This window comes from Arvicanthis niloticus, chromosome 6, assembly GCF_011762505.2.
Source record: "Arvicanthis niloticus isolate mArvNil1 chromosome 6, mArvNil1.pat.X, whole genome shotgun sequence".
NCBI classification, from domain to species: Eukaryota; Metazoa; Chordata; class Mammalia; order Rodentia; family Muridae; genus Arvicanthis; species Arvicanthis niloticus.
In genome coordinates this window covers 60,150,241-60,163,396 of record NC_047663.1, presented here as the reverse complement: position 1 = coordinate 60,163,396, position 13,156 = coordinate 60,150,241, and the positions used below count along the sequence as shown (strand labels likewise).

General features: G+C 51.0%; 1 protein-coding gene across 9 annotated transcripts; it reads right to left on the bottom strand.

Moving 5' to 3' along the window:
* Positions 1-3,905: 3,905 nt before the first annotated feature.
* On the bottom strand, positions 3,906-12,111 carry Rnf112 (ring finger protein 112). Of its 9 annotated transcripts, none has more exons than XM_076936693.1 (15): positions 12,008-12,111; positions 11,723-11,918; positions 11,550-11,590; positions 11,359-11,427; positions 10,524-10,809; positions 10,153-10,359; positions 9,906-10,034; positions 9,607-9,711; positions 9,203-9,253; positions 8,442-8,651; positions 8,194-8,314; positions 7,923-8,092; positions 7,790-7,843; positions 7,567-7,641; positions 3,907-7,477 (listed from the first exon to the last, which is right to left on the bottom strand). In XM_076936693.1, the coding sequence occupies exons 2-15, from the start codon at positions 11,774-11,776 to the stop codon at positions 7,007-7,009; spliced, it is 2,043 nt and encodes a 680-aa protein (XP_076792808.1). In that variant the 5' UTR covers positions 11,777-11,918; positions 12,008-12,111; the 3' UTR covers positions 3,907-7,006. The 9 variants fall into 9 exon arrangements, with proteins under 9 accessions (XP_034363545.1, XP_076792813.1, XP_076792814.1 ...); XM_034507655.2 differs by lacking the exon at positions 12,008-12,111 and having other exon boundaries at positions 8,442-8,516; positions 8,595-8,651; positions 11,723-11,972; XM_034507654.2 differs by lacking the exon at positions 12,008-12,111 and having other exon boundaries at positions 3,906-7,477; positions 10,153-10,356; positions 11,723-11,975.
* Between the last annotated feature and the right edge of the window lie 1,045 nt (positions 12,112-13,156).

Genomic DNA, 13,156 nt, shown 5'->3' with positions numbered 1-13,156 from the left:
CCAATTCACTGAGAAATCTTGTCTCAGAACAGACATACAAACGCACGCACGCAGGTACAGTAAATGAACTTGGAGCACAACTCAGATTTGAACTAGCAGAAGGAAAAACAAGTGATCCTAAATATGAACTGGGGGGAAAGCCATGAGCAAAGAGAATGAAGACTGAGAGGAAGGAAGGAAGGAAGGAAGGAAGGAAGGAAGGAAGGAAGGAAGGAAGGAAAGAAGGAAGGAAGGGCAAAGCCTCAAAGAATGTTGGAACAGTTTATAGTATAAGGAATTGCCTTATTCTCAAATCATAAATAAAATCCAGCCAAAACCTTTAAATTGCTCTAACAGGTTACATATATTGATGGGTCATGTGTGAGCAGCAGCTCCCTTGGGGCTTCACATACATAGTACTGCTGGTGAGATCCAGAAGCTTCCATCCAGCCTGGAAATCGATCTGTACAAACTGACTCCATGAAGCTTACTAGGGCTGCCATTCTGGGGTCAGAACTTAAGTCTGTGGCAGGCTAGGAAGACACAGAAAATGATGGGGACACAGATGGGGAAAAGAGCCGTTCACCCACTCACTAGTCGGCTTGAAACCGCTCATAGGCTGAGGCAAGAATTCCAGTGTATCAACATTTGCTTTGAAGGGTGCAGGGAGAGGAGGGAGAGGAAGACTATTTCTTTACATGTAAGTAGTTTATTTCAAAATAGCAATGAGCTAGGCTCAGAACTGAGTCTGACTTTGGGGCGGGCGTTATTCCTTTCTCCATACATTTTCTGGGCAATTCTAACAAGACACTTAGTGGATGTGCCTCCCTCCCTGCATCCCCAGGGTCTAGATCCTTGCAGTCCCATGACCCCTGCGAACCCGCAGGAGGCACCCAGGGACCTCACTTGAGTCCCTCAGTGACTCATTATAGATTACAGCTTCACACCGCTGGAACAATCAGATATGACAGGCAAAGAGTGTGGATGACCCCCAAATTCTCTCAGAGACATCCACACCTATGCTCTGGGGTACGATCCTCTTTCTCCTAACCCTGTGCCTAAAAATCTATATTAAAATATCTTTATTAAACTCCAACTCAGCTTCATACTAACCCATCCCAAAATTCCCTTTCTATATGGGTCTGTCATGCAGCAGAGAAAAGTTGGGGAGATGGGGACTTAATAGACTTTGAGGAGAACCAAAATGTCACCAAAAATAAAGCCACTCAAGGCCTCACAGGCCACAGCCTCCAGAATCCACCTGGGCAAAACAGTGACATCTCTAAATGGCAGGGCAGCCCTCGCACTTAAAACAACTTTACTATGACAAGTAACTTCTGCTCGTTTTCAGAACTACCCCTCACAAGGAAATAATAAACAGGACAAGGAAAGCTGTAAGTGACTGCAGCCAGGCCACAGGCGTTAGCTAACAAGTCTATAGCTTGCCCTCCCCCCACTGCTTGGTATTCTCCTCTGAGGAGGGGTTTTAAAGCACCCCTACTATGCCCCACTATGTTGGGCAGGTGGCATTATCCAAGATGCCTAGAGGCTAGGCATGGGGGCTCATGCCTATAATCTCAACACCCGGGAGGCCAAAGGAAGATTATATGAGTTCAGGGCAAGCCTGGGCTACACAATGAGTTCTAGTCCAGCTTGGTCTAAAGAGTGAGATCCTTTCTCGACACCTCTCCCTGCCAGTCAATGACAGCTCTAAGACATCTGGAGTCTGTCAGCAGGAGTTCTTAGCACACAGTGCTGTGAAAGTATCTCCTCTGCCAGGTTTGCCAGGGACCTGGGGATAGGTGGATTCTATTGGAGCAAAGCTGTGGAGGGAAAGAAATTAGGTCTCATGTGGTGTGTGGGAAGCCCAGGTGGCCTAAGGGCACTGTCTTTCAGGAATGAGGTAGGTCGTGCTGAGTATTCCCAAACACACCCCATCCTCTGCTTAAGTAGAACAGATGAATCAGACTCTGCGAGTCCATCCGGTGCTCTCCCTGGGAAGCTGCAAACACTCCACGGCTAGCCTTGCTAAAGATGAGAGGGGCCCCACAGGCAAGCTGCGCACTGTACTTTGAGCTCACGTCTGACAGGCTATGGATGTGGGTTGAGACCGTGGCCTGTGCCCAATTTAGCCCAATTCTCTCATACCATGTTCAGTGCTTAAAAGGGCTTCTCTTTTCCCTGTCAAGCCTGAAATCAGAAAAATCAGAAGGACCTAGAAAGGTCCTCCTTGGGAGCCTACAGCCCCATCAACAGTCCAGAGAGTTCATGTACAGGGAGGTAGGTGTTCTGGAGAAAAGTCAGGCTATCCCCACATGGGGAGGGCTCCTGTCAGTGTTCTGATGTGACCATCAAAGGAAGAGATTAATGCCTCTGAGCTCATGCCTTCCACATAAAGCCAGCCCCTCAGGAGCAGTACAGTGGGGCTCCCACCAGGACTTCAGCCCTGTATTCTCAAGACTAGCTGATACTGGGCCATTATAAAATGGCTATTATTGTCACAGACCGCCTTGGTGGCCTGCGTTAGTTTTTCATTACCATTACAACTTGACATAATAAACTTGTAAAAAAGAAAGCCTTATTTGGGCTCCCAGCTTCAGAAGGGTTAGCACAAGGTTAGCCCCACTGCTTTCAGGCCCATGGTGAGACAGTATCACCAGCATGCAAGCAAGCTTCTCCCCTCACCGTGGCAGGAAAGCAAAGAGAAGGGGCTGGAGTCCCAGCATCCCCTTCAATGGTACATCTCAGTGACCTAACCTCCTCCCACAGGTTCCCATGACTTAATATCCTACCAATAATACCATGAGACTAAAAGCAAACCTTTAACATGTGGGCTTTTGGGGACATTGGTCTAAACTGTATCATATCTGATTTGAATTAGTGATTTTAATTACTCTAAGACTCACCGTTTACTAAAAGTTGGTACATTATTTTCTAACACTGCTTTGTTTTTCTGCACTACCAGTCTTGGGCCCCAGCAGTATGTACTCACCCCGACAGCATACCCAGGATAGATGTGGTCTGTAAAGACTTGCTAGATAGTCCTTGTTAGGAACAGGACCAGTCCATCATACAAACACTTGTCTTTGACACTTAAACAGCTCTCTCTAAAGGTTAAATAAACCTTATCCAGGACTGACTGTGTTTCAGGGCCTAGCCACGTGGTTCCAGCATTCTATCACCCTAGTGCCAGGGTATTTAAAATAGATATTCTGACCCCTGCTTATCAGGTAGACCTTGTGGGGACCTGTGAAAGCAGGCTTGGTGGATGATGCTGGGGTGTCTTCCTGCCTCAACAATGGGCATACCCAGGCCATAGGCTGCATCCGCCTGGCCGTATAGATGAATGTGTGATGATTAACTATCTTTGTCAACTTAGCTAGATTAGACTCAGCCAGATAAGTAAAGCACATCTCTGAATGAGTCTGTAACGGCCTCCCAGGAAGGATGAGGGAGAAAGACATGCTCTAAATGTGCATGGACCAACCCATGGGCCAACAGCCCAGATATAATAAAATGGACCAAAGAAAAAAGGCCAGCAAGAGACAGCATTCTCTTTTCTTGCTTCCTGGTTGGCCAGGAAGTGAACAACCATCATCTACCTTGGCTCCTCTTACTGTGGGTTCCACCCAACACAAAGGACCAAGTGACCATGAACCAAGGCCTCTGAAACCGCGAGCAAAGCTGTCTGTTCAGATGCTGGCCACAGAAGCAAAAGTACAACACGGGTGGGATTTCTTTTTGTCTCTGTCCTGTCATTACCAGATTACACAGGATCAGCCCGGTGTACTGAATGTGTGTTAAGAGAACCACCTTCCTTCTTTTCCACATTAGTGGCGAGAATATTCTGCTTGGCAAGAGACTTTATTTATTTTTTTTTTTAAAAAAAAAAAAAACTTCTTCCTCAACCATATGGGTTCTAGATTCCAAGTATTTATAGGTAGGCGGTGAGCAAGTGGTTTGTCATGACATGAGCCCAGCTGTGTGTTCCCTTACTGCTCAACACCCAACCCGTGTTTGTCAGTGTTGCTTATGGCAACACCCCATTTCAAAGAACACAGGTCCGTTGGTTGGTTAGGAAGGCAATGCCACAGTAACAAATCAGCTTGATGTCTCATTCATTCAGTGCAGTCAGAGCTTCTTCCGGCTCGTGATGTGGCTTCCTGAAGGCCAGTGGAGTAGGGCTCTTGCACGTGGCAAGGGGCTTCAGGTTGCTGGCTCTTTGTGCCTTTTGCACTTGGCATCTTCAACACTATGGAGACTTAGAATTAGGAGCTACAAGGTATGGCAGCACTCTCTGACACAGAGACTTGTGACAAGAGAATCTTGGAGGCCTGGGTTACAGTCTGGTAGATCACAGAACCAATGCTGAAAGCCCAGTACCAGTTTGGAGTATTGTTAAAGGTATCTCAGGGCTCATAAATTGGACAGTTGGCCCTTATCAGACCTTTAAGAGATGGGGCCTAGGTCAGGTCATTAGGGATACAACCCTCAGTGGGAGTTAATACAGTTCTTATGAAACCCTCTCTCTCTCGCTTCCTGTCTTGCCACATGAAGCTCCTTCTTATACACCCTCCTCCCACACTATGCCAAGCATCACAAAATCCTCAACAGAGCCAAGCTGATCCCAGCACATGCCCTTGGATCTTCAAAACTGTGAGCTTAAGACACTTCTCTTGATAACATGCCTCGAGGATTTTACTGTAGGAATGAAAACTGTAATCACACACTTAGAAGCCACCTAGAGTCAGAAGGTTGTCCAGGGGTCTGGAGAGACCTAAAAGGACTCTGCCCAGCAAGAAATTCTGATATCAAAAATCTTGAGTTCAAGTCCCAGTTTGTCTGTCACTAGTAGTTTCAGAAACATGGAGACACACCATTTCCCTGAGCTACTATGTCCTCCTCTATACAGATGTATACAGTGGTATGTAAACCATTGCCCATGCTGATGGCTTCCAGGCTTAAGGAGAAGCTGCTTGGGAATCAGTCTCTGAAAGATACAAGGCCCAAAACAAATACCATGGAATATTCATTTTTCCCACAGAAGGCTCTCTAGCTGAGCCAACTTCTCCCATCTGTTCAGTGAGTACAAAGTTGACCTTGGGGTTTCCTCCAAGTTCTTGTGGGAGGGGGATCCTAAGCCACACAGCACCGCCCTCTGAGTCCTCGGAGGGCCTTCTGCCCCGAGCTTGCCAGCCCCGATCTCTGGAAGGCTTCGAAGCTCATGTGTCTCCCAGATGACAATGGAAGGAATCTGTGATTCGCCCAGAAAGTCTAGCTCTGTCCAGACCCTGTCCCCATGCCTGGTGTCCAGTTTCCAGAAAGAGTCACCCTCATTTGCCCTTGCCCCACCCAGTCTCCTCTCCAGCTCCAGGATGCTCCTGTGTTATGTATTTGTCCACCAGTCCCAGACCATATCCTCTGCCACACCTCAAAATTTCCCTGAGCTGGACATGCAAGCAAAAGCATCCAGAAAGGAACATCTTGATTTCGGCAGAGCCCTCAACAGCACATCTTTCAGTGTCTGTCTGTGTATTGATACCAGCCTGGATAGCAGATCCTCCCCTGGCCTGCTGGTCAGTCTTATTTGAGACTGTCTTGGGTCTGCTCTGTGAAATGCAGAATTTGGACAGAGAGCATGTTGTAATTCTGAGACTGGAGGTAGGACCGGGAGGAGACTCCAGTGTAATGTACTGCCTAGACCTGCACAATGGATCCTGGCTTCTCCCTTTCCCAGGGTCTGACCAAAATCTTCCTGCTCATGCCTCCTTCTGTCTTCTGCTGGAACAGATGTCAGGTCCCTACTGACAGGGTCATCAGAATCAGCTTCTCCAGGGACCAACGAGACAATCCAAAGTTCCAGCAGACAAGCCTGCAAAGGCGGCTGTGTACTTGGCTCTTGGCCAAAGCCACCTCCTACTGCCAATTCAGGGCATGGTACTCCTCAGATCACTTTGAATTTAAAATGTCCCTATCACCACATCCTGATAATGAAAGCCCTTGCCACCTTCCCCCTACCCCAAATTCCTTGGGAGGCCAAATTCTTGTTTCAGTAATGTATTGAGAAGTTGCCTTTCACACGTACACATTTTATTTTTATATAAAATAAAGGGTTATATGCCCATCATCCTTTATAGTTTAATAGCCCAGAAGTTTCTTTAGAGATCTCCATCCCCTGAGAGAGGCTCCCTGTCCACAAGCTCTCTGGGGGCTTGTTGTTCAGAGGGCTGCATCAAGGAGGCCTTACAGTGTGCCATGGAGGCCCCACAGCTCAAGCGAAAGGACTTATTTAAAGACGAAGCTTGTTTCCTGCATGTTCCTTTACCACACTTTGGCAGAACCTGGCACAGGCTGCTTTAGCACAGAATGCAATCAGAGGTGCGGTTCTTTGGCGTGTAATCTGTGTTGATCCATCCAAATGGGCTTGGCACAGGGCACAGGCTTAGGAGGGCTGTAGGAGGCTGGGGTACAGGGCGGTTCAGGACACACATCTGGACACCCAGCTGAAGAGCAGGGAAGCCAGCCAAGTCTGGCCTTCTGGAGCAGTTTTGGGAACAAGTCACGACTCCAGAGTTACAGCTCTGTCTATCATTCCCGTCCCTGACCTGTGGCCCCTCCTTTTTCTTCCCTGTTAGGGGTCCCCAGCTCCAAAGTCAGTTATGCTGGGACCTATCCCAACTGTAAAATAGATGGATTCTCGATCCAGGGGCAAATTTCCAGGCCAGGGCCCTCCAGGGAAATAAACTGGAGCTGGGTAGGGGAGATGGGGCCTTACATGGTTGGAGATCCTAGGTTCCAGTGAGTAGCAATTATTCATAGCCAGAAACAGGCCTTACTCCCTATCCACTGCACTCGTGGCAAGAAAGCCTCCTCAGGTTTCTGGACCCACCTTAAACCCCCAGCTCAGCAGTGTTCAGCATGGGGCATTCAACAAGGCCAGTATATACGTGTCCCCTCTGAGTCCCTGGCATGTCCACACCCTTCCTCCTGCCTCTCACGTATTTCACGCTTTGGCATCTCCTAGCTGTTATTCTTCCTGGAGTAGGGGCTCTCGGTCCCCTCCTTGAACTCTCTCATCTTCCTCTTTCTCCATGCAGCCCACAGTAGCGGCCAGCCCAGCACCCACACCACCCCCAACTACAGCAGCCCCAGTGGCCCCCACCGCGGCCCCAGCTGCCACCATCCCAGCTTCAGCAGCCAACGCTGCTGCTGCCATGCCTGCACCCACCACACCCCCTGCCAGGCCCATGAGCCCAGCACCTACAGCGCCCCCTACCGCGGCCAGGTGGCCACAGAAGCGCATTGTGTAGGAGTCCATGAAGGCCTTGGCTTCTGCCTGCAGCTCGGCTTCCAGGGCCTCCAAGGTCTGCTCTCTCTCCTTGCACAACAGGGCCACACCGTGGCGGGCCAAGATGGCATCCTTCTGAGTAGAGAGGAGGTTCCTCATAGTGTCGGGCAGGACTCGTAGTGCAGAGAAAATGCGCTTGGTGGCTATGTCCTGTGGCAATGGGAAGGAAGGAGGGTGGTCCAATTGGGTCCTCAGGCATCCTCTCCTGCACACCCTCCCCTGCAGACCCTGAGCCTCACCTGCTGTCTCACATACTCCTCAAACTCCTTCTTGGCGGCTTCCACTTTCCTCAGGTCATGAAGCTGAGCAGCCATCTGTCCACGGGAAAACCCAGGCTGCCTGTCTCTTTCCTCCTCAGCCAGGGATACTCCCGGTTCTTCATCTCCACTCCCAGGACATGCAGACCCTTACCTCAGGTCACCCTCCTTGACCCTATTCTTCCCGAAGAGAAGAGCTCATTACCTCATCTGGAGAGCTGAAACTGGGCCCAGTCTTCCCCATCCAGCCAGAGAGGTTCTGCAGAGACACCACAGCCAGGTCAGGGAGGGAGGGGTAGGGGCCTTCAGAGTCGGGGCTCCCCAGGAACCTCTCACACCTTGATCTCCTGTGCTAGCTGCTGCCCTGTGAGCAGGCGTTTGTCTCCCCTGGCCATGGCGCGCCCCTCACTCCAGTAACCCTGGCAGCGGCTCTTAGCATGTTGAGGGGCTGTGCTCAGCACATCCGAGATGTAGGCCCGGAAATGGTGGGAGAAGTCATCTTCTATGTCTGAAAAAGAGATTCCTTGGGCTGAGGAGCCTGAGCCTGGGGAAGATAGAGCCAAAGCTGGAAAGCTATGCCAGGGAAGTCTCCACCCCTGGAACTCTTACTGCCTCCTGGGCTTGCTTGGCCTTTGTTTATCCACTGCCTCTCAGGAGCAGGAAGGAGGTAACAGCGAGCCCGTTTCCCTAGGAGCAGCTCCTGGACTTTGGGGTATTTGCCGGACAGCTTCTGAGAGATGGATTGCAGAGATCTCTGAGCCGAGGAAGCAGCCTTTCTCTGTAAGCACACCCCGGATGCCACCCAGCCTCCCTCACCTGCCACCCTGGCACCGATCTCATCCCTCTGCACTGCTTACCTGGAGTATGTCACCCACGTGCCCCTGCCCTGATTTATTATGATGGGAAGAGTCACGGACTAAGAGATCCAGATGCTGGAAGAGAAAGGGTCCTGACACCGGCAGCTGGGATTGGTGTGTCGGGATTGACAAGGCTAAAAATAGATGTCTTACCTGGATTGGTACCATCCCATAATGTTTGCCCATCACCTCAGCCACGTGAACGAACATCTAGGAATGGGTACAGAGAAACTTAGGGTTGGGCCACTCCAAGGGCTAGAGCTTGTCCCCTGAGCCTTCCTCTTCTTCTTCTTCTTCTCTTTTTTTTTTTTTTTTTTTTTTTTTTTGTTGTTGTTGTTGTTGTTTTTTGTTTTGTTTTGTTTTTGTTTTTGTTTTTCGAGACAGGGTTTCTCTGTGTAGCCCTGGCTGTCCTGGAACTCACGCTATAGACCAGGCTGGCCTTGAACTCAGAAATCCGCCTGCCTCTGCCTCCCAAGTGCTGGGATTAAAGGCGTAGGCCACCACTGCCCAGCTAAGCCTTCTTTCTAGCCACTATGGACCACTATAGAAACCAAGATTCCGGCTTCCTGGTTGGAGATTTTCTGGCCTTGCTCCAAATCAGGCACCTCATATTCAACCCTCTGAAGCCCACTAAGCCAATTCAAGTCTCACAAAATCCTAAGCCTGAAAGGAAAGACATGATTTTCCCTTTGGTCCAGCCCTCCTGACCTTGCAGTCAGAGTGTGTGAAGGTAACAGCTTTAATATTGGAGGCTACTTCACCTCTAGATAGCCCAGGTCTGTGTCCTTCAGCTCTTGGGAAGTGTTCAGGATCTGGAAAGAAAACCATAAGACCCAAGATTTGCAGAAGCAGAAAGGTCCAGTGAAGGACTCCTGAGTAGCTTGCCTCCCAGAACACATACCCAGTCCAGGATGAGGGCCTCTTCACCTAAGTGCAAGCCATCTTCCAGACTTAGAGAGTTGTGTGGTCCAGTCGTCCCCCAGTCTTATCATTGCACCTTCACAACAACCCATCTGCCCACCTTTACCAGGAACATCTTCCTCCTTCCAGAAGCACCTTCTAGAACCCACATGGACCCTAAACACCCAAGCCCGTAATTCTCTGGGTTCTGAGGAAGCCGAGAATGGCATTCAGGGTGGCCACCCCACCCAAACAGCTCTCTCACCTGGTAGGAACTGAGCATCATGGTGAGAGCACAGAGCTTGACCCTGGTCTCCCTGCTCAGTTCTGGGCTCATGACATCTCCCGTGTCCACTAAGAACACAGCTACCTATTAAGGACACAAACCAAAGGGTTAGGCCTGTCTTGCTCTGCCTAACTCCTTTCTTTGTCTTTACCCTGGAGATGTCCTTCTCGTTCCTCTCTCCTTCCTGACTGCCCTCTTCCCTCCCCCCATCCTCCACCCTGTATCCTCCACTTCCCCTCCTTGATCCATGCTAACTTCCGTCTACTTTTCTCCCTCACCTTCTTCCCTTCTTTTCCCAGCAGGAAGGGGTGACTCCACATCCAGATGCCCCTCGTGAGGCCATTAGCACCCCACCTGATCCCAGGCAGAGACCCCTCCGCTCTGGGCCTGCCGTTGTCGCCGGATTCCTAAAGGCGGAGAAGAAGATATCGGGTAGTCTTTTCCACATCCCCAGAAGTTCAGCTCCCCCTCCCAGAGCCAACCTGGGGCTCTCATTTTGCAACCTCCTGCCAGCCCTGCCCTCACCAGGCCTGGTAAGCCTCTGAGCAAGTGGTCCAAGAGGAAAGACTTTCCTGAGTGCTGCTCTCCCAGGACAGCAAGTAAGCAGACAGGTGTGTCCCTGGCCAGTGGATGCTTCAGGCAGCGGTTTATGGCCCCCATTCTGAGGATGAGGCCTCCAGAGGCATTGATTCGTACCAACAGCAGACGCTCCGCTCTCACAGTACAGGTCTCCTGGGCGGGACAGAGAAGGGTCCCCTGAGCATCCCAAATGGAACTGACCCCCAAGTTGAGAGTGTGTCCAGCCTGGAACTCTGTACCCCTTCTGGACAGTACAGAATAGAGCCCAAGATTAGATCTAATCAGAGATCTCTGCATGCATTGATCGAGTCCCTCACCTGCAGTGCAGGGGGCAGAGGCCTCTGTGGTAGAAGCTTCATCCTCTCCCCTAGACTGCGGAGGCTCTTCTTTTGCTTACAGATTTTCCGGCATTCAGGACAGCATGGTAGCTCACAGCCTGGGATGCGATGCGTGCTGAAGCATCGGATGCAGAAGTCATGGCCACAGTCCAGTGAGATGGGCTCTCGTAGCCTTTCCAGACAGATGGAGCAGGTAGGCGGCTCCCGGGTTGGGGAGGGGCGGTGTCCCAGGCCCAGCTCCAGCTTGGGGAATGATGCATGGGACCTGGAGGGCAGGACATCATCCGAGTGCTGGATGCCTGTTGGGTGCAGGGTTTGGAGGTCTGACAGCTTAGGGGTGAAGGCTCCTCTATGTAACCCCAGCTTCCTAGGGCTGCCTGGAGAGACATTCCTCACTTCCTTGCATCCCGGATCCTGACCAGCCCAAGTGAGAGCAGCAGAACAGAGGGAAGAGAGTACCCCAGAGAGCAACCCTCAGCAATCCTGGCTCTACACATCCAGCCATGCAACTGTGGGTGAGGTCCAAAGGAGAGATTATCAGTGCTCCAGCCAGGGCTGTGGGCAATCATTAGAGATGACTACCTCATCTACGAGGTACCCAGGGCCAACACTCAGGAAACCCATAGACCACCAGCTTTTCATGGCCAGGCTTCCTCAAGGGGGGTGGGGGGACAAACTACAACCTCAGCTGCTGGGCTAGTCAAGAAAGGGAGGTAGCTTCCTGGCACCCAGGCAGCCATTCTGCAGCTGAACAGATGGCCAGGTTCTCAGAGGATTCCTTGCGATCTCTGAGCTGAGCATCTGTAGCACCCACCTGCTTGTCCTGGTCCCTCCCTGCACAGCCTGGCCCATCCAGCCTTGTGCTTCCTCCCTGGGGAGAACCCTGTGGAGCGTGCAGCAAAGGAGTCTGCTGGACTGCAGAGATCCGGGCTCCTGGACCAGCCTTGCCAGCTGACCTGATAGGCCCACTGCACCAATCCCAGCCCAGAAGGCCCCGTAGCTCACCAACTGTTGCTGCTGTTTCCCATGAAGCTTCGTTTGCTCTCCTACGGGGCGAGGGGACAGATTTAGAACAGAATCTCTGTCTTCCTCCTGGGTTTCCAGGGTCCTTCCACCCTCCCGACTCCCAGGTGGTTCTTTCCCACCCCCAATTCCCTTCCCCCGGACTGAAGACTTGCCCGTTTGCTAAGCCGATGACAAAAAGCAGTAACTGACAGGACGGGCCTCGGCATGAGAGGCTGGAATGGCAGAGGGTCCGATGCTCAAAGAGGAAACCCACCGAGACCTTTTCCCGGTAGGACGGACAGCTAGAGAAGCAGGTGGAGGGTGGAGAAGGGGGATGGGCTCCTCAGTGGCTCTGCCTAGCTGTCAGCGCTGGAGAATAAATGAGCCAGTCAGAAAAAAAGAGAGACTGTAAAGGAGGGTGGATTCACCCCAGGGGGAGGAGACAGGGCTGCGGGTACCAGGGCTTCGGAGGAGGGATGAACCAAGCCCAGCTCAGAATCCCTGGCAGAGGCTGGGATGCAGGCAAGGCGAGGCGGTGAATCTCCATGGAGACGAAAGGGAAAGATAAGGACAGGGAGGGGGAGGGGAGACAGAAAGCGTGAAGCACCTAGCACAGAAGGAAGAGCTACGGGTGGAGCCCAGAAGAGCACCACCCCTACAGGAGCAGTTGGGGTCTTCGGAGTCCCAGGGCAGGGCGGGCAGAAAGGAGAGATGTAAAAAACAGGGGCGTGTGCAACTGGGGCAGACCTAGAGACAGAGAAGCTTTGGGTCCATTCAATCCCATTACCTACTCTGACTGAGTACCCACTGTATGTAGAGCTGCAAGATGCCACTGTGTTCTATGTGACACAGTGCATCTTGCCATCCTCTCCCTCTCCCACGGCTTGTCACTGGAATTTGATGTGCTAGCTTACCAAATTCCTCATCATCTGGGGCTCTGCAACTCTCCTGATGATGGAGAACTATTTTCCCCATACAAACTTGTGAAGAGCCATCTCAAGACATAGCATACACACACATACACAATTGGATGCATGTATACAATGATGAAAGCACTACACACGCACACACACCCTCATCTTCATGTCCTTTTTAAAAATTTTTAATAATTCACCGAGTCCAGTTAGTTCATCCTATATGCACATAGGTGTGAGACAGTCTACTGGAGCATGGACAACCTACCAGAGGCCACATCCCAGAAGAAAAGTGACTGTCCTCCACGAGCAGCAGACAACTGAAGCTTCCAAAGCTTCATTCATCCCTTCCCAGTGTTTTTGCTGGGATGCTGGCTGGCCTGATCTTGTGCACACACATACAACGGTTGTGAGTTCATGAGTGCATCCGCCATGTCTCATCCGGAAGACAGCACTTCACAGCGCCCTACAGCTCTTACCTTCTGTCCAGCCCTCTCTTCTTTGCTATCATCTGTGCCTTGGGGTTGAGGGGAGAACAGTTGATAGAGATGTCCATGTAAGGCTGGACTCTCAACAGTAGCTTACTCTCTGCTGTGAGTCTGTATTATTTATTAACTGTGGTCCACTACAAAGAAAAGCTCCTCTGACTGAATTTGGGGACAGCACTAATCTATGTATATGAACATAAGTCTT